The sequence below is a fragment of the Toxotes jaculatrix genome, chromosome 17, assembly GCF_017976425.1.
Source record: "Toxotes jaculatrix isolate fToxJac2 chromosome 17, fToxJac2.pri, whole genome shotgun sequence".
Lineage (NCBI taxonomy): Eukaryota > Metazoa > Chordata > Actinopteri > Toxotidae > Toxotes > Toxotes jaculatrix.
Window position 1 is genome coordinate 22,811,403 of NC_054410.1, and position 24,183 is coordinate 22,835,585.

A 24,183-nucleotide genomic window follows, 5' to 3' on the forward strand; every position below is an offset into this window, starting at 1 on the left:
TGCAAAGTACTTTGTTACGTTGTTTTGAAAGCTCCTGTGTTTATAACAAGCTGTTATTACCATTACTTAACTGCTCTTTATGTGTTATGTATTAATCTTTCCTAGTAATACAAATGGCTCACTGAAGAGATAATTGATTATGAGCATTATAAGCCTGCTCTCCTCTCTGGCCTCGGTCTGACAGGCTCATATTAAATAGGACCCTCTCTTTTTCTTGAAGCTTGGCAAATGCAAAAATGACAACCTGTCACCTGTGACATAATTCACTCACTTTTTAATGAGGAGCTGATAAAATATAAGCACCTGTGTTTTAACTCCATGTGACTGTCAGATGTAACAGGGAAAAATCCCAACATTTGTGCTGATGTGGCAGATGCAGCATACACACATTTCTAAAATAACACGTCCCGTGATCACCGGAAGGTTTTCATGTGTTTCCTCACGTAGCTGTGAGGTCGGCGTACACTAGCTGTCAGACAGTGTCACCCAGGAACACCTGAGGAAGATTCGGGTGGAGGCTTTCCGAGTGAACGTGAATGCACCATCCACCCTGGTGAATCAGCGATTATTGTGTGGGCAGCTTCATCACACAGATGGAGCATGTCTGACCCTGAGTCACTGCCATGAGTCAGTGCCATGAGTCTGTACGACACTGTACAGAGGTTGGTGCTCAAGAACTGGTCCACTCGCAGACAGGAAGGTATTAAGAACTTTTTGGGTGTATTTTATTGTAAACCTGTGACTTTTAAAAAAAAAAAAACACACTTGTTTGGTTGTTAATGGTCTTGTGTTGCTCTGTATGTCCAGCAGGGGGAAGCCTAACCACTCCTTTCATTTGGAACGGGACAATGCATCAGTGCTGGAAAATAAGTACTGTACTGAAGTGCAATTTGAGGTACTTAACTTCAGTATTTCCATTTTATTTATTTATATTTATTATTTATTTACTTTCTACTTTACCACATTTCAAAGGTAAATACTGTAATTTTCACTCCATTACATTTATCTGCACACGTTTTACATGTATGATAAGGTACAATACAAAACCCCTTGAGTCTTCTTGGGGACCTTGTCGTGCTTCAGATGTCTTTATTGTTTCAGGCCCAAGGATGTGAGTTATACACTATCTTACAAAAACCAAAGATTAGAAGTAAATTCCAAAAAAAGTGAACATAAATTTGTGGATCAGCACTTTTCTTCTGTGCTGCCCCTTCAATCATCTCACAGCCCCCCAAGACTGAAGGGTCCTGGTCCCTATTCCATAGAGTAAATGGCTGTAAATAGTGTGTGAATAGACCTATATGAACCTATTAATGGATACAGGTGTAATTCAAACGGTATTTTACATTTGAAACACCAAGCAGAAAATATACACACAAAAAACCATTTAAAAATATATTGTGTAGTAGCAGCTGAAACCACGTCTGACTGTGCCGTGTGTTTTACTACCTGTGTTTTACCAGCAGGTGTCAGTCTTAGATCATCTATTAGCATCAGAAGTGAGACACTGTCAGTGAAAAGGTGATGATGATGATGATGGGATCTTTTTATTCTTCACATGATAAACGATGAACTGGTTTTATTGGTTTCTATGAACTGCAGAGCTCAGAGTGAACAACATGTTCCATCCACACTGAGCCTGATGTGGATGTTTTCACAAACGTTAACGTCTGGGTTTCTGTGGGTTCTGCTCTTTGTCTCTTCAGTCATGATGGGTCTCAGTGCTCATGAACAGAGCCCGGTGCATATGCTCATACCATGTGAACAGAAACTGAAGATGCTCCTGTGTGACTGAGGACTTCACATTCTGCCTAGCATATTCATTTTCCCATAATAACTTATTTGGAAAGTCCACTTGTTAAACGAGTTGGAAGTTACCATGAAATCACATAACTTTGATCGGCAGCGTGTTTGAATTTCCATTTCGTTCCGAGCACCCCATGGAGCTGACGAAAAACCTGAACCTCAGGCTCAAACACGATTGTTTTGTTGCATCATGGGAAATGTAGGATCCTGTGTTTTTTGGAGCTTAACTCATTCTGGAGACTGACATGCTCAGCCTTTTATGTTTGTCTCATTGCTCTATTCAATTCAGGTAACTTTGCCACTTACAGGAAATTAACTCAGTAATTACTTAGCAAAATCAGCTTGTCTGATGTTATTGTTTTTCAACAAAGTGATTTGCCGGCACGAAGAAAAGATGTGATATCACCAAATCACATGACAGCGAGAACCTTTAACATCTGGCAGATGATACGTTCCTCCATCACCGCTAATACAAGCCATCAGCTGCTGTAAGCCGTGGATGTCTCAGTGCGTGGCAGCATCTGGACTGAATCCACTCTCACTGATGCTGGTCACTGTTTCCTAACACCCCTTAATCCATGGAGGGATGACACATACACACACACACACACAAATCAAGCAGATACGTGCATGCTCACACATTCAGTACAAACAAACATTCACAACCTGACTGACAGACACACACACACACACACTCAAAATGCACCTACAGACTTAAAACTACAATGTCATACTCAAATAGTCTGCATCATTAAGTGTTAAGGCCCCCTCCACTCACCCCTAATCCACCCCCACCCCACAAACACCCCGCCACCAGCCTCGTTCTGAGCACTCGGAGAGGGAAAAATGTGTTTTGTTGCTAAGGAACAGTTTGCCTCGTGTCTCTGCAGGGGGTCTCCTTCTGAATATCATTATGTCCCCCTCGATTGGGGAGGACGACACATTTTTCTTTTCTGCCAATATTTATCTTCGGTTCTACTCACTCTCCAGAGGCCCACAAAAATGTTTTCATTGATTAAAGGCGGTGGTAGGCAGACTCCGCCGCCAGACACCTCACCTCTTTCAATGTAAATTTATCAAAATGGCTGCACAGAGCCATGGCAGGTGTCAAGGTTAGCAGCTGCACTGTTTTGCTTTTCTTTAGGCAGAAGCCTGAGGAGAGGAAAAGGATGGTTATTAAGATGAAAATGAATGTATGGCTGTTTGAGAGCCTGCACCTGAAAATAGACTGCTGCTGCCGTACAGAGCTGCAAAAACTCCAACATACTGTGCCCCCCACCCCCAATTTATTTCTTTTTTTCTGGTCTATATTTGTTTACATTTTGACACTATTAAAAGGATGCTGAATTAGCTATTAGCAGCTCCTGTCTGCAGTGTAGCCATGGATGTACAGACATCTATCATTAGATTACTCTGATCCTGAAAAAAAACTGGATGCTTCCCAGGCAAGCATACATTTCTATGATTTCTAAGAAGATTAAGGGACGTTTATTCAGGATGGACATCAGAGATAATCATGCCCTGGGAAGTGTAAGTCACACTGAATCTAAAAATATGTGCTCCATGTCTGTGTGTTGGGATTTGACTGAGTTATGACTGAGAAGAATTGGCTTAAGTACCTTAACTTCCTCCGTGAGCAGTGTGTGTCCCAGCCACTGCTGCAGAGTGTGTCCCTGCTGCAGAGTGTCCCTTTTACCTCACACAGTATCTTTGTCTCGTGTCTCTCCCTCCACAGCCGCCCTTCTGCTTCTTCGCAGTGCCCCGTGGAGGGGCCTCACAGTTTGAAAAGCTTTACCTTGAAGCTTAGAGATTCAACAGATTCATAAAGGAAACTACACCATGTGAGTACAATATAAACTTAAACCATAATGAAATAACCACACACAGCAAATTTAGCAAAGTTACACACAATTAACAAGTGGTTGTTTATGTTGTGTAGACTGTAACTCCTGTCTCCCTTAGTCTACTCTAAATTAAATTAAAAGCTTCATAAGTGGAGAACATAAACACTGACTCATGGACACGCCATTTAGCAACGCACCCTGTTCACACTTGAAACAAAATGCATCATCACTTGCTACTGTTCATCAGTGTCATATTTCCAGCTATCGCTTCCTTCCTCTCCATCACTTCCTGTGGAGGCTTGTGATTTCCTTTATTGTTAAACCAACAGACCTGGAGTCTCACAGAGAATGTTTGCTCCCAGCTTCCCCTTTCAGCAGCGGTTCCACAGCCTTTGTGAACGAGCCAAATCTGGATTTCATTGGGAGTATACGTAGAGCCTTAACTTGCCCGTCGTCTGTTTCCCAAAAGTTGGCACAGCCACAAGAGCCCTGGAGAAGACATCCCTCCCACCCCACCCCGCTTCCTCTTCACTCACTATTTCCCCAGTAATGAATGGGCATGTCATTCCAACAAGCAGGCCAAACTGAGAGAGGAAGAGCAGCAGTCTGCTTCCTCTTCTTCTCCACTAACGAGTACAAGAAGCTTCTTAGCTTTTATCAAAGGAGATCGTCTGCAGCAACCAGCCAGTCATTTCTGTCTGCATCCATCTATGATGTATATACAGTACAGAGTTTGCTCTGATGAAGGAGTAGTTCCTGTGGAAGTGCACACGTGGATATTTGTGGTCCCCAGAGGATATTTCCAAATGATTGGTTTTTTTTTGGGGGGGGCACCTTTGATCTTTTTTTCAAGAGCCACATGTAGGTCCAAAGAGTGCACCTGATGAACACTGTCCATGAAATTTGAATATTCAGGTTCTCCTTGATTCTAGATTTTAAATTTGCTCCTCAGAGAACATCCCTTAATGGCCTTGCTAGCGACGTAGCTCAAGAGATAGCAATACCGATCCACCCGTCTTTAGTCCGTAATAAAATAGCTCAACAACTGAGTAGATTTCCATGCAGCAGTTATGGTCTGCAGAGGTAGAGTCATCCTGATGTTGGAGGTCTCCTGACTTTTACTCTAGGGACACCATGAGGTTTACATTTTTGGTTCAGGGAGTGTGTGAGCTTTATGATTCCACAGCTATTGGATGATTGCCATGAGGTTTGGATCAGACATTCATGTTCCCCCCCAGGATAAATTGTAACAGCTTTGATCCTCTGATGAAACTGAAGTTGTATTGTAATTGGCCCCAAGCACCTCAGAAACACATTAGCTAACGATATATAGTGACTGTAGATGGCATTGCCCTGGCTTCCAGTAACACTGTAAGGAATCTTGGAGTTCTCTTTGATCAGGATATACCCTTTAACTCCCACATAAATCAAACTTCAAGGACTGCCTTTTTTTCACCTACATAACACTGCAAAAAATCACGCTCATCCTGTCTCAAAAAGATGTAAAAAAAAACAAAACAAAACAAAAAAGTGAGAGGCGGGTCTGACTGAGAACACAAGGACACTGTATGCGCCCACTTATACCAGTTTGTTGATGGTTTTCATGCTGCATATCTGGTGTGAATTTTAACAATATAACATGCACGGTAATCATACAAGAACACACTCATAGATGTTGTGCCAGAATCTGTAATGAATCACAAAGCTACTTCTGTGTCAGCTTTAATCAACAACAATGAATAATAGAAATGTTTATTAAATGTTTCTGTCCTTGAACCTTGACAAGGATCAGAAGACAGATATCAGAATATGTGCTTTTCTTGTTTGTACTCTCCAATTGCAGTGACACTTTAAACACTAATACACCAAACCTGTTAGGTCCTGTTAGGTTCATTATGAGGTTTAGAAAAGTTGACTTACTGAAAAAATATGGAAACCAGAATCTTTGGAGGGTCTGTTGGTGCAACTAACCGAAGAACATACCCTGATTACAATGAACTGAAAACTTAAAACAAGCTAACAAACAGCACAGAGCAGTCTGTGGAATATTCCTACTCCACTGACAAATAAAGAGAAATAACAGTAATTACAGCACGATTGAATCAAAACACTTGTATGTGACTGAAGTTTCACTGGTGAATGATCATCCTGGCCTCGTCCAGACGGCCTGTCAATCACTCCAGACCAGGATGGACCATCAGAACAGAGCCAGTTTTCAGGCCATGCAACATGAGCTAAGCGTGACTCATCCACAAACAGAAGGTTTGGGTTTATGAAGATCAAGTGAAATCTTAAGCTTACAGTGTGAGCTGTGAGTTTAGAGAACGACTGTAATAAATCAAAGGTCCTCACTGGTGTCCAAAGACAAATGTTTGCGTGTGCAGTGGCGGGGGGACCAGAGGAGATGCAGAGAGCACCCAGAGGACGCTGCGAGGGGCGGATCGGCCCCCGCTGGGCCTGGGCCTCAGGACGGATGGATGGAGGGATTGTGTTGACAAGAGGGAAAGATGATGATGAGAAGGAGGGGGGAGAGGCAGCCACACGTTCAGCGGGGAGGCTGAGAGCGTTGGCCAGAAACTCATCAAACCGATGGAAACACCTCCAACAGCCCAGCAACAGCAGGATGTGAACATGTGTGTGTGTGAGTGTGTGTGAGGGTTTTAGAGAGCCAGCGGTGTGTGTGTGTGTGTGTGTGTGTATTTGTGTGCGAGCTTGGAAAAGTTGGGGATGTTTGTGGGTGATGGATGGCAGCATTGAGGGAGGCTTCGTTCAACCATTGTTCATTAGTAAAGTACACAACTGTCCTGCCTAATTGCTCAGCCATAATGTCAGACTGTGATGAGTGATTACAACCAGTGCTGACCTACTCTGTTCATCAGTGCTCAGAGAAACTTCACCTCATCATCCCACAGGGACAGAGGAAGAGACAGCATCCACTCCACACACCTCAGCAGCAGAGTCTATCTTTAACACTTTACTTTTTTTTTTTTTTTTACTTATAAAATCTGAATGATTTACATCTTTAATCTGATCTGTGGTCAACTTTTGGGTTCTACTCCACAATTTTACAACACATCCGGGTGTGTTCTTTATGATTTAAGTCACTGAGAAATGCAAGGTAAATAAGAACATGTTCCAAATATTATTTACAAAAAAAACCAATGTAGAGTTTTTTTTTTCTCTCCTATACTATACTATGACTCCTACTCCGCTGCATGTGAACATGCAGGGAACATACACTGTTTAAAACCAGTTTACTACCAGTTTCTTCTCTTCAGTTCTTGCAGTAACTTTGTAATGTAGTCCAGTCTTTTGTTGTGATTTCACCGTTTTAAGCTTTCTAACTCTTAAGTTAGAAATTAGTGACCACAATAAAGTGTAATTAACAGTAAATTAGCATGTTTAAGTTCTGCTTCAAGTGCAGGAAACTTTATTCTGCTCTGTGTATGTGTGTGTGTGTGTGTACATGCTGATATTCATGCCTTGCCCTCACTCCTTCCTAACTATGATAAAGTAGCCCCAGTCCTGCCATGGACGCTGCCCTACTCCCACTGCCCAGGCATCTGCCTCCTCTGCCTTTGCCATCAGGACTGGATCAGGTTCAGAACCAGTCCTGGGGCCACTTTGGCTGGAGGAGAGGGAGGTTGGGAGGCAGCCATGCCCACATGGGTTATGATGAAGGAGGTTGAGGAGGAGGTGGATGAAGACATGGACCCTGAAACATCAGGTGAAGTTGGGGGTGGGGGCGAGGTGTGAGGAGGTCGAGTCACATTGGTGGCCACATACTGATGTCAGTCTGCTACCACACACAAACACCACCCACTCTGGCTTGGGAAAAGCAGGGAGCGTGTGTGTGTATGTGTGTGGGTGTGTTGATGGTCTATAGGTGTGGGTGCACTGAGTGTGAATCTCTGATCCCACTGAGGGAAGCAGAGATCTCCTCTGCTAAAGCCACTCATCTGCTCTCACCTGTCAATCACTGAATCTTTCCCCAGTGACGTGTTGGTGGAGGGGGAGGCGATGCTGTGTGTTTGTGGGTGTGTTAGTCAGGAAAAAGAATGAGACTGATATTCACAGCAGATCATGGACACAGACTGTAGACTTACTTTGCCTGCATACAACTTCATCTGACGACCTGGAGCCTTCAGACGGTGGCAGGAGGCTCAGATCCTCAGAGGCAGGTACAACTAACTCACATGTCCCTGCAGACTCCAGACGCGTCTCTCAGCAGTAGAACTTATTACCAAAATAGACTGTAAAGCAACAATGCCTGCCACAGCGCGGGCTGTGTACACATATTACTTAAATTCTACAGGAGCTGGGTAAAACATTTGTTAGACAACAAAGACATATTTTTTTAGAAGAAGTCACAATTTAAAAAAAAAAAAAAGTCATGATAAGACTTGTACTTTTATGAGAAACATAATTTTATTATGAGAACAGAGTAATCTTAAAAGAGAAAGTGACGTTATTTCTTTCTGAATGTGTGAGTGGGACACAGTACTTTGTCCTGTCTTTGTTGTTTTTACCTAGATAAAAGAGACAGTTCAGTCAGTTAATCCAAATAAGCTGCTGGTTGGCAGGCTAACTAAACAAAGACACCTGGTATTTTTTTTCCATCCAAATAAATTGGCAGACTTCTTGTAAATTGAACATAGAAAATGAGAAAACAGGGAATATTCCCTCCCTTTTAGCTCTGTGTTTGGTCTCCTCAGAAACTCTGGTCTCTGACTATGACTGTGTTACTGAACATGGCTGCTGCTGCTGCTGGAAGCACAGTAGATGAAAACACTGAGCATGAGCACAAACAGGCCATAAAACCAAAACAATGAGCTGAAAGATGCTAAAATGCCCTTCAGAGCTGAGAGGAGCTGCAGGGAGTTTGTGTTGAATGTCATTAGTTTGGTGATGTTTTATGTGATAAGGTTTGTTTTGCATCAGCTATAAGAAAGAGTATCCACTTCCACTGCATGTGAGACACTCTGGATTGTGCCATCTTTCTCTTTTGATCAGATAGACCAGTTGTTAGCGTTGTTTCCTTGGAAAGGCACGTCTATGAATTTGGAGGGGGAGGGGGCTTCTGAGCAGTCTTTCTCCAGAGTCACTTACTCCTCTTTTGTGGCATGTGAGGAAATGTGGACATGCTTGAACTGGTAAAACACTCTAAACTTTATTAACTTGTTAAGCCTTCGCTGACTCATTAGGACCTGTGAGGCGCATGGAGAGCTGTTATTAGCTGTGAGCTGATGATGATTCCAGAGCTTAATATCAGCCTGTTCTGACTGCAGATGTCCTGCAAGTCAGTCAGCCACTGTGTGTGACATTTTCCTTTATGCTGCCACCCACCAAACCAAATACAGTCTGTGGAATCAGAGTTCACAGTCCACAGACACTGTCTGTCAACTACGTAGTTTCTGTCTTTCAGCTTATTGATATGCTATATGCTATATGATATGATATTAAAACTTAAACACGTCGACACATCATTTTTCTGGTGAGGATAGATCAATAAATAGTTACAACTCAAAAATGTGTTTTGTGGTGTGTAGTTCATCTTTAAACCTGGAGCTGTTTGCATTGCTATAAAATACAAGACATCCAGTTTGAAAGAAAATCAGTCGTCTTCTACATATCAGTTTAATTCAGTTGTGTTCAAACAACAGTGTGAGGAAAACCAAGAGTGAAGAGGGGACGTCTTCATTTTGAGTGTCCTACATACAGAACGGTAATCACTAAAAACCACTGAAAACAATCCAAGCTTCTGCTTTTAGAGGAGTTGATGCACATCTCCAGACGCACACACACCTCCACACACACACACACACACACACACACACACACACACACACACACACACACACACACACACACACACACACACACACACACACACACACACACACACAGACACCTCCACACCTCTGTTACTGCAGCTCTATGCACTTTGCTCAATTGGTTCACACTGTATCTCTGATGAACGTCTGCCTGTGCTTCTCAGCTGATTAATGCAGATGAAACTTAGTTGATGCTACATCGATAAACAGACACTCTCTCACACACACACTGAGCTCTGGTGTGAGTGTTGTAGAAAGGGGAGGGTGGAGGTGATGGTGGGGGAGTTCAGGAGGGTGGGGATAGCGGGGGTGGGGGGGGGGGGCAGGAGTGGGGCTCTCTTCATTTCTAGGTGATTCACGTTTGAGGAGGGCTTGCAAAATTGCTTTATGGAAAGTGGCGAGCGGCTCGGCGGGAACATTAGGTGGGAAGCAGCGGGGAGGCCGGCGTTTCATTAGGGAGCTCTACTCCGCCTTTATTACCCGGATTTGGAGTTTTATGGTTATCATTATTTGCAATAGAATTATTATTCGCATATATCTGCTAGTCAGCTGTTTGGGTTGGGGACACTGGGACATGCTGTCTGTGTGACTGAATCCGTGAGTGGTTTCTGAGGTGATCTGTACAAGGTTTGCCATTTTCCCTCCTCTGTTTGAGGTGTGAGTGCGTATGTGTGCGATCTCAGGGTGCAGCCGTGCTGTCAGCTGGTCCGTCGGCCTCGGCAGGTAACATCTCGGAGGTTTCCGCGGCGAGGCCAGAGAGCCTGGCATTGGCGAGGCAACGCTGGGTGATCTCTGACTGAAGCCTTGCCTGAGTCTCCATCAGAAACTCATCCTGTTGATCACACACAAGAACAAAGCAAAAGTCATTGGGTCACAGAAATCAAAAGGATCATCTCCCAGCAAGTGAACAGATCCTAATAAAGCACTTGGCAAGTGTACATGGATCACTTCCACAACAGCTCCAGGATCCATTGTTTATTTATATTTCTTGTTTTTACTGTGAAAATTTTCACCTGATGGTGGCACTAGAGGAAAGGTCACGGAACACAAATCACCCTCTGGGGAGCATGAATATCCATAAATTTCACGAGGAGAAGTGACTCAGAGAAAACTGGAAAACGAATCAAATCAAAGGGTGGCAGTGGGCTGACTCCTGACTGGCTGCTGGACGCCAAAATCACTGATGCACTTTCCCGCCTCATAAATTATTGCTGTGACGGTGGCTGAGAAGCTGTCAGGAAAGCCAGCATCCCAAAAAACAGGCAGGTCTGGCCTGCAGCTCCAGATACCCTCTCTTACTCCTCTGCCATCACTCTCTGTCATTTTAAACACATTGAAATAGATTACGTTGGGAAAGAAGCCTGAGTGGACCTGAGGTGTGATAAACAAGCGTTACCATTGTCGAAACACCTTTCAGTCATAGGGTGGACTGTCTCTTTAGCTTATTGTTTTGGTTTTACAGCCCACAAATTCCAGCCCAGTTCCAAGTAGCTGAATCATTACCTCCTAGCTAGGTGTAAAATAAAAATGCCAATCATAGTTTTGAAGGCAGGATTAACAATGGAGACATTGACTTCCTGTGCCACAATCAGAAAAAAGGCAATAACGACAGCAACAATCGTGGATAAAGTCAATGTAACTATTCAGGTTGCTGAAAGACTCACAGGCTAACTTCATACTGCATGTCCAGCATCAAGTGGCAAACACACTAGCTGGAAGAAGAAAGTACAACATACTAAAAAAAAAGTCAGATAGTTCTGTGTGGAGACCAAAACCAGAGCTAACAGAGTGAATATTCACTCTCCCTCATTAATAATAACTATGTCTCACCCTAAATAAATCTTTCAAAGACTTTTTGTGTCATAAAGTCTAATATGGCCTTCCAAAATAAAAGCTTTTTAAACCACTCCACTCCCAAGCTGCAGTGTGAGTCCTGCTCTTCTCTTCTCCCCTTCCTCCCTCCTTTCTCTTCACCTCCCCCCAGCCCCTCCTCCCTCCTCCCCCCTCCCCTCAGTGGCGGTGGTCTGCAGCAGAGCAGTTAATAAAGAGATTGATTATCGGCCTGTCAGGAAGTGACAGTTGGACAGGGATGCTCTGCATGAATGACAGAGGGCATGCTCACCAGGCAGTAGCCCGCCTGACACACACACACACACACACACATACACACACACCCAGATGTCTTTGCCAACACCGGGGGTAGGTGAGGTAGTGGAGGAAGAGGAGGATGTGGGGGGGCTGGATGGGTGAGACGCGGGCATGTGGAGAACAGCAAAGCAACCTTCTGCTGGTGGAAGAGGTTTGTCTGTGTGTGTGCGTGTGTGTTGTGTATGTGTGTGTGTGTTTTAGTGATGGTGGGGGGTCAGAGTTCACAGCCGCTGCCTGGGAGAGGGAGGGATGGTGGTGCCAGTGACGCCGTACTCAGGAGTCAAAGGGGTCAAATATATTATAAATAATATAATAATAACAGTAACCTCAGTAACATGAAGTGTGTCAGAGCTGTACTTTAAAGTCAAACTACGTAACTTTGGAAAGAAGAAATATCACACTTAGCAGGTTAAATCAGGTAATGTAGCTTTAAATGTCAAATTCAGTACAGTGATACAGCTGTACATGGTCTGGTGTGACCAGTACACTATGTAGTAGCATTATCCTGTGATTATCACGAGTGGTCTCAGTGGCTGTTGATCAGCATGTTACATAGTTTAATTGTACTGATGGGTTTAATGGACATTTGCACATGTATGCGTTTTACAATTTTGTGCTCCAGTGGTATATTTACAAAAAAAAACCCCCACACATATCTGCTTGTGCATTAAGAAGTTATTTTTAATGCTGTTTCATGTGCTGGAGGTTTCATCTCCTCTCATTTATGACTTGCTCTTAATAATATTTTAGCAGGCTATTTGATTCCTTCGTGTACATTTTGATGTGTAAAATCCCCACACATCTCATGGGAATGTCATGGCTCAATATCTTTTTTTAGTACATGGAATCGAGGTGCCAGACTTTCAGCAAAGCAAAACTAATTTACCAATTTCACAAATACAAACACTCCTTCCCCCCGTCAACACTACATTTTTTTTTTTTTTTTTTGCACTTGATCAGCGAGTGGAACAATCAATACCTCTAGATTGAGGAAGCGGACTCCTGAGCCTGAAATCAAGACTTTTTTTTTTTTCCTTTTACCGACAGAGAAGAGGAGAGCTTTTCACACCCAGAGAGGAGGAATAAGAGGAGGGGGAGAAAAAGGAGGAGGAGGAGGAGGAGGAGGAGACGCAGATGGACAAGTGCTTTTACGGCTGAGTCTTCCTCTGGCTCAGTGCCACGGCCACAGACTCTCTTTGTTTGCCAGGCTACTAAACTAATAGAGATAAAGACAGGTTCCTGCTGGCCCTGAATTAGAAAGTCATTAAGAAATATAAACACACATGGGAACACACACACACACACACACACACACACACACACACACACACACACACACACACACACACACAGAGCAAATACACACACATATGTACATGCTCATAAGTGAAATGCAAAGAAATCAGAACTGCAAAAGTATTGGAGCATGCATGCACAAAAACATCAAGTTTTAACAATGACAGTGTTTGCCTCTGCAACAGCACTACAGAATACAACACACACACAGACACACACACATACACACACCTCCTGTCAGCGCTGAAAGTCCGAACAAACTCTTTTTTTCCGACTGGACTTTTTAAAATGTGGTGTAAAGTGTGACCACATAAATTTAAGTTCTAAGTTTTAAGTTTGACTAATCAGCTTCAGTCAATAGATAGAAAATCTTCTGTTTTTTGTGTTGTTCAGCCAATCAGAACCAGAATACAGTAATTTCCTGTTTCACTGCATTGCTATATTTACTACACTGCACGTGATTCACCCACTCACACACATATTTTGTACACACACTCACAATGATGGTGTAACCATCAGCCCTATACACCAGCCTACAAAAGGTCACGTCATTATACTGGACTACGAAATAAAATGGACGGCACTCATCTAGCCTCTCTTCAGGTTCGGTATGTTGCCCATGGACTCTTTGACATCTGGACAGGACGAGCAATTGAACTGCCAACCTAGAGATTAGTGGATGATCAGTTTGGCTAAACTAAACTAAACTAAACTATATTAAATGTAGCTAAATGACACTACAGACACGCACCCTGACGAAGAGTCTGAATTATCTGTCGCTTTGTATTTAGGGTTCAATAGCTAAGAAAGTTGGAAAGTTGAAAGTTTTAAAAGCATAACTGTCACAGCACCACACAAATATATAATTTTTTTTTTAAAGGCTCAGTAATCTCAGCTGCTCACTGTTGTTTTCATCAAATTTGTTTGGGACTATATTCAGCGGCGGATTAATCCACATTTAGTGCTTTAGTGACTCTCTGGGGCAGCAGGACCGAGTCACAATAGTGTGTGTTAATGGTAATGAAGGAACATGTGACCTAGCGCAACAGTGTGGCTCACTGATGAGTTTTTAATAGTTTCTGGTAACAATGGGGCTCTATGGCTCAGAGGAGGAGGATACACAGTCAGATCACAGCTGTGAAAGAACAGTAAGTCCTGAGACTTTTTTTTTTTTTTTAGCATTTTTTGATAAGTTATGTCTTTAAAGTAGCAAATGAAATCAAACCTAGTTAAATTCATTTTGATGTTTTTTCAACTTGCTAAAAATAAATAACATTTAACAAACACTCAGGCATGCCAGGCCCTCATTTCAACATCAACAGCACATTTTTGATGTTCTGGTTCCAGACCCTCCCTCCTCCTTTAGGCTTGATGTTTCCATGTGGGATCACCGCAGCCTCTCTCTCCCTCTCTCTCTCCCTCTCTCTCTGTCGTCTCAACATTAGTTAAGATGGCTGCACGGTGGCTGCTGGGAACGAGTGTTTAAAGCTCTCCGAAGTGCAGTGTAAGCTAGCTCATTTGTTAGCTCTGAATTCCCGAAGACAGGCTGCTTTCGGAGCTGCTTTCCAATTATTATACGTGGGGAGGAGAGAGGCAGGGCACCCAATCTGTTAGCCTGGCTCAGGACTGAGTGGTACACTGAAACACACATTGAAAGGTCAGCAGGGTCAGAGTAAAACTGATACATATACACAGCGGATACACCTACACACACACACACACACAGAGCATAATAGTACCTGTGTCTAAGACAGGGCTCAGACAGCATTAAAAAGTGTTGGTAAAAAAAAAAAAAGAGGAGAGCAGCATATGGAAGGCCCAGCAGAGGCATTCTTATTACTATCTGTGAAAATTCATTACGTATTCTCACAATGAGCGTGTGTGAGAATTTTCCGTTTGTTCTCGTCTGGAGCTAAACAAAGGCACATGTGCTCGTTTTCAGAGTGGGATGCAGCGCGGCCTGATTTCAAAGGCACAACTTGAAAGACAACAGACAGCTATTTACAATATTTATACATTTAGGATGCTGATACTATGCATATTACTTGTCTGTCTTCTGGTGTGTGTGTGTGCGTGTGTCTGTGTCTGTGTGCTTGTGAAAAACGACAACAGTGGGGAAGGGAATCGCTGATGAAAAAAGGTTACTTGGGAAATTCTCTGATAATTGGTGCCTTAAAAGGAGCTCATTTTTAACTATGTCACCACGACTGCTCGATGACAATTAATCTGTTTGCGGCTGCTTCCTTGGCATCTGTGCCAATTACTTTATATGCTAATATATGTAAATGACACCTCAGATGCCAGTTTCAAGTATGATGCGAGTGGTGTATTGTGTCTTTTTTTTTTTTTTAGTCATATTGTTGAGGCTGATCAACAATATAAGAGCTTTAAATTTGGACATATGTGAAGTTGTGAATTTCCTCCATTTCCCACATGATACATTTCAAATGAAAACCAAGATTTTGATTTTGAGTTTTGTCAGAGGGGCAGACTCTTTAAATAAAATACTAATTTACATATTCAATAAAAAAAAAAATTCAAAGCAAAAAAAATAAATAAATAAATAAAATAAAATGATGATAAAGTATTTTGTCAGGTTTTGCAGGGCAGTTTTTGTCAGGGAGAAAACACTGACAACAATCTGTCCTTTTAAAAAAAAAGAAAAGATGATTCTGTTTTACAGTTTTCTGTTTTTGTTAAATAAGAATAATTAAAAAAAAAAAAAAAAAAGCCTCCCGGGTTTGAGCTCGTTTAAGCTTTTGGCCAGTGTTTCACTTATTTTCATGAATTTAAAAAAAAAGGAAAAGAAAGAAAAACACTGTGGTTGAACAGAACAGTCAGTTATTATTGTACATATAGAGACCTTTGAGGTCACACTGCTGGATGACACCAGTTGTCAATAAAATGAACGACGCCAAATATTAGCATCAGCCTAAAGTCAAGACTCTCGTTAATTAATTGTTGATATGCTACTGATTCATGTTAAACAGGGATGGTTAAAATAAAGCGCTGCCAGTGACAGTGCAGCTGAGCAATGGACTGAACCTGAATTAAAAGGTTCTATCAAATTTAAGATGACAAACCATATTTAAGCTGCTGTGTTTGTCAGTACAGGACTGAAACCTGTCACTGACTGTGGATCAGTCTTTGCTCAGCGAATCCCTCACCTTTGACCTCACCCTCACACCCTCACCTTGAAGTAATCTTTTTTTTTTTTTTTTTTTTTTTTAGGACCAAAATCAAACCCATGCTTTTTTGGTGCCTTACTTCGAAGAATATCTTTTTGTTGAAACCCTTTTTTTTACTGTATAAAAGAAGCCAAACTTCCAAAATGGGAGAAATTGTCAAAACTAATATAAATATTACATTAAAATATATAACAGAATGCATGTACAGCATGTGTGTATAAATGTATATACACACACCATAAGGTTCCCTTCAATACACTCTTAATTCAAAATGTGTTTCTGAGTGGACATGTGTAGATGGCTGTGGCTGTACTTGTGTACCTGAGCATACACGCAGTGTGTGTGCTGTAGACATCATTCCCATTATTCTGACCACATCCAAACGGCATCTGGATTTTTTGCTTTTTCTCTGTTTCCAGAGTCACATCATTTGCTGTGAACATTATATCACCTCTATCAGTGCTGCCGTGCAGTGGCTGAGTTGTGAGTGAGAGGGGTGGTTTGATTTGAATGATTTACAATGTATGCAGTTTCTCAACATGTTGCTCTTGTTGTAGATTTAAATGAACTACATCTGAATATATTCACTCAGAATTTAAAAAGCGACTCAAATGTGCAAAAAATAAAAGAGAGTCTGAAACTGAATTTCAGTCAGTAAATGTCTTAGTGAAGAAAACAAACCTAATCAGGCATTCAAAAAAAAAGTATTTGTTTTATAAAGAAGCAGCTCTGTAAAAGAAGTTGCAATACATTTCCCTCAGCTGACGTGGTAAAATGCTTTCTGTTAAAGCCCCCACTCGGTCTCATGGACGGTATAGAGCAGCATTAAGTCACTCTGCTGCTTCGCACTGTCAGGAAACTTGAACGTCTCTTACTGTACAACAAACTGAGGATTCAGTCTGTCGTTCAACAGACGTGGAATAACACTGAGTAAATGTTAATGAATGCACTTTGAGCGTATTCACAGAGCCCTTTTCTCTTTCTATAAATGGCACTAATTACCAGAACGTCCTCCATCGACAGACACGCGGAGCTGCTTCGCCAGGCTCTGCCATTGTTCCGTCTCCTCCACGCTCTCTGTCCCCCGCTCTGTCTGCATCCTTCCATCACTCCAACTGAAGATGTCACTGTTGTATACCAAATATCTGCTCTACAGCGCTGTCTGTGTGTGTGTGTGTGTGTGTGTGTGTGTGTGTGTGTGTGTGTGTGTGTGTGTGTGTGTGTGTGTGTGTGTGTGTGTGTGTGCGTGTGAGAGATGAGAGAATATGTTTTCATGTTCATCAGTGAGAAACAAAGCTATGTTGTTGTATTTGACTGTGGAGTTTTGACAATGCAGGGGGTACAACAGACACCCAAAGAAAAAGAAAAAAAAAAAGAAAAAGAAGAAGAAAGAAATCCAGTAGAACTGATCCAGCTGGGTGCTCTTTAAATAAGAGATACACACATTAATGTAAACACAATGCAACTAAATTGCATTTTTGAATTTTCTTGTTGAGCAAATAAAGTGCATAAAAGTGCAACGTTCAAAGTATGAAGAATGTCACTTTTCACTTTGCACCTTATTTAATCCGAAAATCCTAAAAATCCCATTCATTCTGCAGAGTGGTGTCACATTCACCACAAACAGATTTAACATGCTCCACGAAAATACAAAAATAATGGGTTCTATTCCAGAGCTGAAGTATTCATTACAACAATTATGGAAATGATGCCTGGTGTTTAAAGGGTGGGAGGTGGTGCCACGCTCGATTTTAACATACACATGTATTGTTATCCGGCTTCACGGCTGTCTTCTACACTTCATGTTGGGCTGTTTTTCTTTTGTTTTTTTTTTTTATAATTACAACATCAACATATTAGGGAAGTTATGATTTCATAATTACACAGAGTTTCATTAGGAGAGAGAGAGAATTGAAAAAAAACAGAAAGCATCAAAATAAAGGTCAAATATGATGTGTTAAAACAAAAAATATTTTCTGACCCTGAATATGCATTCAGGGGTAAGAGATATATAATGTTATAATGTTAGAGCAGCAGTGGGGACAGAGCAAGAGCATCAGTAAAATAAAACACACACACACACACACTTGCAGCAAATTACTTTTACTCCTGTCAGTGTATTTGACAAGATTTTATATCTCGTGATGTAACAGATCCAGCAGACCTTTAGTAACCATTAGAGACTGATTTTGTGAGTGTGCTTTGTCTTTTGTTGAATTGCTCTGTTTTTGTTCTGCAGTCTGGTTCATGACTTTATACATAAACTTGACTTTATCTGTGGATGTTCAGGGGAATAAGTTAGACAGGTGTAGAATATAAATGTATCCACAGCAGCTTGGTTTGCAGTCAGTTCGACGCTGAGATTGTGAAAAGGTTTAAAGAATGTTGAGAAATGAATCCATGTGGACAAGATAACTGATTGATACACACAGTGATTTTACATGCAGTGATTTTTGGTGTGACACTGTGGGAAACACTAACAATGCATTATAAGTTTCCTGAATGAACCTGCTCTGGGTTCTGAACTCCAGCTCAATTGAAAATGCTTACAGTTGGTTGATTTTTTTTTTTATTTCATCTTCTTTTCATGATGATTCCAAAAGTGGCACAGACTGTGTAAACTTATGAAAAATGCTCTTTACTCCCTTTTGCGAGACCGAGTCATCTTAACCTGAGACCGAGTCAAAACCTAGTAAAATTATAGGAGAGACTCAAACTAGATACAGACAATGAAAATAAGTCAAGTCCTTGCACAGTGAGGAGATTTCTCTCTGAATGACCATAAATACATCTTTTACGTATTTTCAGTCCTAATCATGGCCGCCACACTGCTGTGGGCCCTGTGTGTGGTCTCTGAAAACAGTCACCAACAAACAAAACTATTTCCTCCTGTCTGAGTAACTTCTGACAAAGTGAGCAGGAATCACCAGTTTAAACAGGAAAGATTAGCTGAAGTTTAACTTAGGCCTTGTACATATCAGTTTCTGTCCAAAAAGACAAATGCTTCTTTAGTATTGTGCCATTCCCTGACCATAAAGTGCCCCCTCCCTATACCAGCACACACACCTACTCCCCCTCTTTTTCTCTCTCTCATCTCTCTCCTCTCTATCCTACCCTGTATTTATCAGGCTGTGTGACTTTCTAATCCCTCTCTTTAGCAGCGGTGTGTGAAAGCTAACACTCCTCCATGTGATTATGGAGGGCCCAGGGCTGCTGATTATCTGGAGAGACCACTGCAGAGACCCCCGGCCATGCTCTCCCAAGCCAGCGCTGCTTTAATTCTGCTTAACTGATCTTCACAATTTATAACAACACACCCCTCCCCTCAAAAAAAAAAAAAAAAAACCCCACACACATCCCTCGCCCCCACTGCCTCTGAATCATAACAGGTAAAACTCTGTCAAACTGTTTGCTTGTTCTGGCTGCAGGAGATTAAGCTGCATCTTGTCTTTTTATTTATTTGAACTGGATGTTGTTGATGTTTGACATGTTTCTAACTTTAAAGATGCCGATGTTCTCGGTCACAGCTGCTTGTGGGGACGGTCAAACAGCTTTGGAAGCCCCCTTTCTGTTCCGGGGTTGGGGGGGGTTCAGTCATCTCCAATCATTTCTGTACTACACTTCAAGCAGTGATTGGTCAGGTGTGAGGGAAAAAAAAATGGGTTTAGCCCTGTAACCTGAAAAGGAAAACATTTTTTTTTTTCCTTTTTGAAGAATTTTTAAAGATTAAAAATACTGGGAAGCAAATAAAATATTGCTGATATTTCTTTCACCTCAGCAGTTCTGTTGGACAGAGTTCTGTTGATGATTTTTATTTCATTTCATTTTTGTGGGAGACTGCTGCACCTGTCGCATTATGATCCTCGAAGTGATTTTCTTGCTAAAACAAAGAGTGTTGTGTATTTGTAATTACGCCACTAAAAGCGACTTTCATGATGCCCTTGCAGCATCTTGACATCATGACGTTATGTCAGAAAACAATACGACAGAATAAAAATGGCACAGTTTAGAAGAAACCCAGATGAAAAAAAAAACAGACTAAGTGCTGCTGTTGGTTGGACTTTGTTTTGTGGATGGGCTGCCTGAATCTGGTCTAAACCTTCTGACATAGGCCTACAGACAAATTACTGCAGGGTGCTACACAAAATATTATAAGACACCATCTGGAGAACTGACTGCTCACAATAATTAAAAGAAAAATGAACTTGCCACAGCAGAACAACAACAATACAGGCATTTTTATCCAGACGTGGCTCTATGGATGGCCATTATTCATTCCATCACTTTGGCTGCAACTGAAATATTTTAACAACTACAGGATGGATCGCCATGAAATTCTGTACAAGCATTCACGTTCCCCAGAGGATGAAAAGAAAAACTGCTGGATGAATTGTCATGACACTTGGCTCAGATGTTCATGGTCCCCTCTGGATGAACTGAAATCACACTGCTGATCCCTCAACATTTCATTATCAGGTCAAAATTTGGAAGTTTTGAATTTGTCCAAAACTGTGGTTTATCACTAAATACGTAGTTACAAAAGTAATGATGTCCACATCACATCTAACAGTACTTTTTATTTTACTCAATTCTTACTATTTTAGCTCACTAACAGACTAAATGATTTGTTCGGAGAGAACATAATTGGAATTTCAGAAGTGGAATGATTGAGCAGCGCAAACCGAGGCAAAGACATCGACACAAAACAATATTTCAACTTGAGTGAAAATTTGTAGTTTTTCCCAAAACTTCATGATGCTGCTTTGTCGGTGGAACAGGAACTGGAATTGTCGTACACACAATCTGTGCTTCCATCTCTCGCTAGCTTACAGCTCCCGTCAGTACAGCTGGTTCATTAGCTGTTTGGGCTAATTCAACATGAGCACAGTCCAGCAGATTAGCACACATCATGAGAGGGAACTCTATCTGAACCCAACTCAAGACAGGAAACCAAACATGTGAATCATTATTGTGAGCATGCTAGCGACTGTACCTACGTACAGCCTCACAGAGGTGTGGCTGTAAGCTGCATTTAATGCTCCATCAAAAGGATGATGTGTTTTTCCTGTTGGTGGAGTTTTATTGAGAATGAAGGCAACGTTGAGGAAGTTAAAGAAAGACTCAGAAGTCATTTCTTTTTCAATAACAACCATCTAACAAAGTGGTGACACTGCTAATCCTTTCCTAAAACCTGTGACTCGGACTTCAGACAGCAGAACATGCAAATCCACGTTCAGTAAAAGTCATTTACGTCCATGACATTTCCCAAATGGACCGTCTGTGGCCAAATTCATCGATCGCCTCACTGTTAGTGTTGCATCCATGATGTTTATAAAGGTGGCTGAGTTAAAGACTTTAGTCTTTTAGTTGCACCTGAAAATTGGAATGTGGAAGACGGAATTAAGGCGTTGACTTTTCCAGTGCCTCTTATGAATGATTTCTGCTGTTAGGTCAGAGCCAGAGGAGACGACGAGTTAAGAATCTGTAGCATCAGCTGACGGCGGCTGTTGTTCATCAGCAAACAGCAATTATCTGATAAAGTCGTTAGTAAATATATGCAGATATTTTTTTAGACCTGCACTTGCGGGCTTACGTGAGTATGTCTGTGAGTAGTATATACAGTGTAGTCTAAAAGAGTGTGTGTTATACAAAAGTATTTAAAACACAGAGGGAGAGGCAGGGGAGAAAGGAAATCAGCTCACATGAAGTAATCATTTCAGCAACTTCCGCACGAGCTGAGCTGCCATATGTGTGGAAATGTTTCAGGTGACAACGCTCACCCCTGACATGTTCTCTGAGGTTACTGTGTCAGTGGGGGTATGTGTGTGTGTGTGTTTGTGTGTGTGTGTCTGTGTGGATGGAATATAGGTCACCTACACCTTAATCACTGTTATTAAAGAGCCACCTGTCATGATGTGTTTTCTTACTAACTGGTGGAAAGAGCCTTAAAATAACGACGTGTATAATTTTGTGTTCTGTAAATTTCGAGGAGGGTCTACGAGCAGGTTTAATCTCCATCTGGGGACTCTGCCACCTCCCGAGGAGCCAATCAGTGCTATTCTACTACAGGCTGTGAAACTAATTCTAATGGAAATATCACTCATTTGTAGTCTTTAGTGACTAATGACTAAACTTTGATAGAACACTGTTAACTTAGTATCTACGTACTAGCTTTTTCCAGAGCTTTCAACCACAGCACACTCTTCCTCAGTGAGTGGGGTCGATGACTCAGTTATAAATGAGTCAGTTCAGTTTCTTAAACTCTGGCCACATAATAACAGGTGTCTATATTCAGATGGGAACGTCCCTACTGATCATCCCCCGGTCGTCCCCTTACTACTGGTCAGTGACCTATGACCTCTTCTCACCACTTTACACATAAACACCAATGTTCACACTCAATGTTAAATCTCAGGTAATGTTAAACTCAATTGTTCTGGATTTCTGCCTAGTTTATCCAGTTTATTATGCAAAATAAGCATGTCCAGCAAGTCCATGTCCCCTAATTAACATTAGGATTGTGTTATTATCAGTACTTGTGGCTCTTTGTGTAAAAGGTTTTGCGTTGGCACCTCTTGCTGTTGAGCAGTCAGATTAATGTGGACAGGCTAGAAGGTTCCCTGCTCAGAGTGGCACTGTTCAAGGAAAATCCTTATGAGAAGAGGTCACACTGTCACTTCCTTGTTTGATTTATAAATGAATCGAGGGTGACAATGTCCACGTTCCACATGTCTGAATCGCTGACTACACGACTGCCTCAGCGACTCCTGTAGACCTGGTGTTGTGCCCTTTGATGACTTAACTAGTTACCTTACAATGGCTACACCCATGAAAACTAACAACAGAGAAGAAGCCACGAAAATGGCAACAAGCGTGACGACAGATGATGCGGCTGTACAAGCGGCTGAAAGTCGACAGATACCTTCCACCACCTTGAACATACGAAATGTGAAATACACTAAAATGTCTCCCTTTTATTAATCCTATTTAAATCCATAGCACAGACAAAAGTAATTCATGCTGTAAGTAAGTAAGTAAGTAAGTAAATAAATAAATAAATAAATCATAGCAGACTACTCAGCACTCATTGATTCCTTAAGGGCACATGAATTGCTTATGCAGTATTCATGTGGTTTTCATATGGATTTCTTTCATTTCTATTCCTACGTAGACCGTTAATGTTTTCATGGAGCATTTCTATTTGTCTTCTTTGTGTTTCCTTTTGCAGAGGACTGACAATTAACTTTGTGTCTTGTCAGGTAGCAGAGACGGGGAAAAAAAAAAAAAGAGATGGAGAATGTGAATGACTTGCCACACTTCACTTCTTGGATATGAGCCCGGGATATTAAAAATAATATGTTCACTTGAATAGAAGCAAGACCACCACATTTACTTTGTTTACAATGTGAATACAGTGCTTCTTTTTTAAAGCACTACACTACAAACATGTTCCATCAAATTTAAGCGAAAACATTTTAGATTTTTTTTTTTTTTTGGTCTGCCAGTGCAGTATACGTGATTTTTACTTGATTAGATGTGTTAAAATAAGTTTAAGATGTCCAGCTTGTAGAAATCAAACAAGCTCAAACCACTTAAATTCATATTAGTGCAATTCTCATTCTAACATTAGAAATCTTCACACAGGTAATATCTATGTAGAACCTCTCTGAAACAGGTTTTCAACCTGAAATCTCCGCGTTTGGAAAGACATGCTCACCATCGAGCCAATTTCCCAACCCACTACTGTTGCTGTATGTCCAGCAATGGCAATATGGAGTGTCCCCCACTTTGGTCCAGAATGAATTATCTCATCAACCATCATGTAATAATGTCGCAAAGGCTGCTAAGTACTCACGGGTGGTCTCTAGTTTTTTTCCTTTCGGTAACTAAGAGGTGCCACTTCACACACATTCGTCATTACAAACAGCCACACTATTTCCATAAACTGTACAAGCATCTGTAGGAAGATCAACTAGACTTTCTTTCCTTTGTATTCATTAGCAGACTTGTGAAGACCACATATTTTGCAGGACACTGAGGACATAACTAATTGATCCCTGATGGGGT

General features: G+C 41.5%; 1 protein-coding gene across 1 annotated transcript in view; it reads right to left on the bottom strand.

Moving 5' to 3' along the window:
- Positions 1-10,163: 10,163 nt before the first annotated feature.
- si:dkey-288a3.2 (protein phosphatase 1 regulatory subunit 37) overlaps positions 10,164-24,183 on the bottom strand; it is a 54,216-nt gene continuing 40,196 nt past the window's right edge. The window contains exon 11 of the mRNA XM_041061335.1: positions 10,164-10,316. Within this exon, the coding sequence (XP_040917269.1) occupies positions 10,164-10,316 (153 nt within the window). The remainder of the gene's footprint in view (positions 10,317-24,183) is intronic.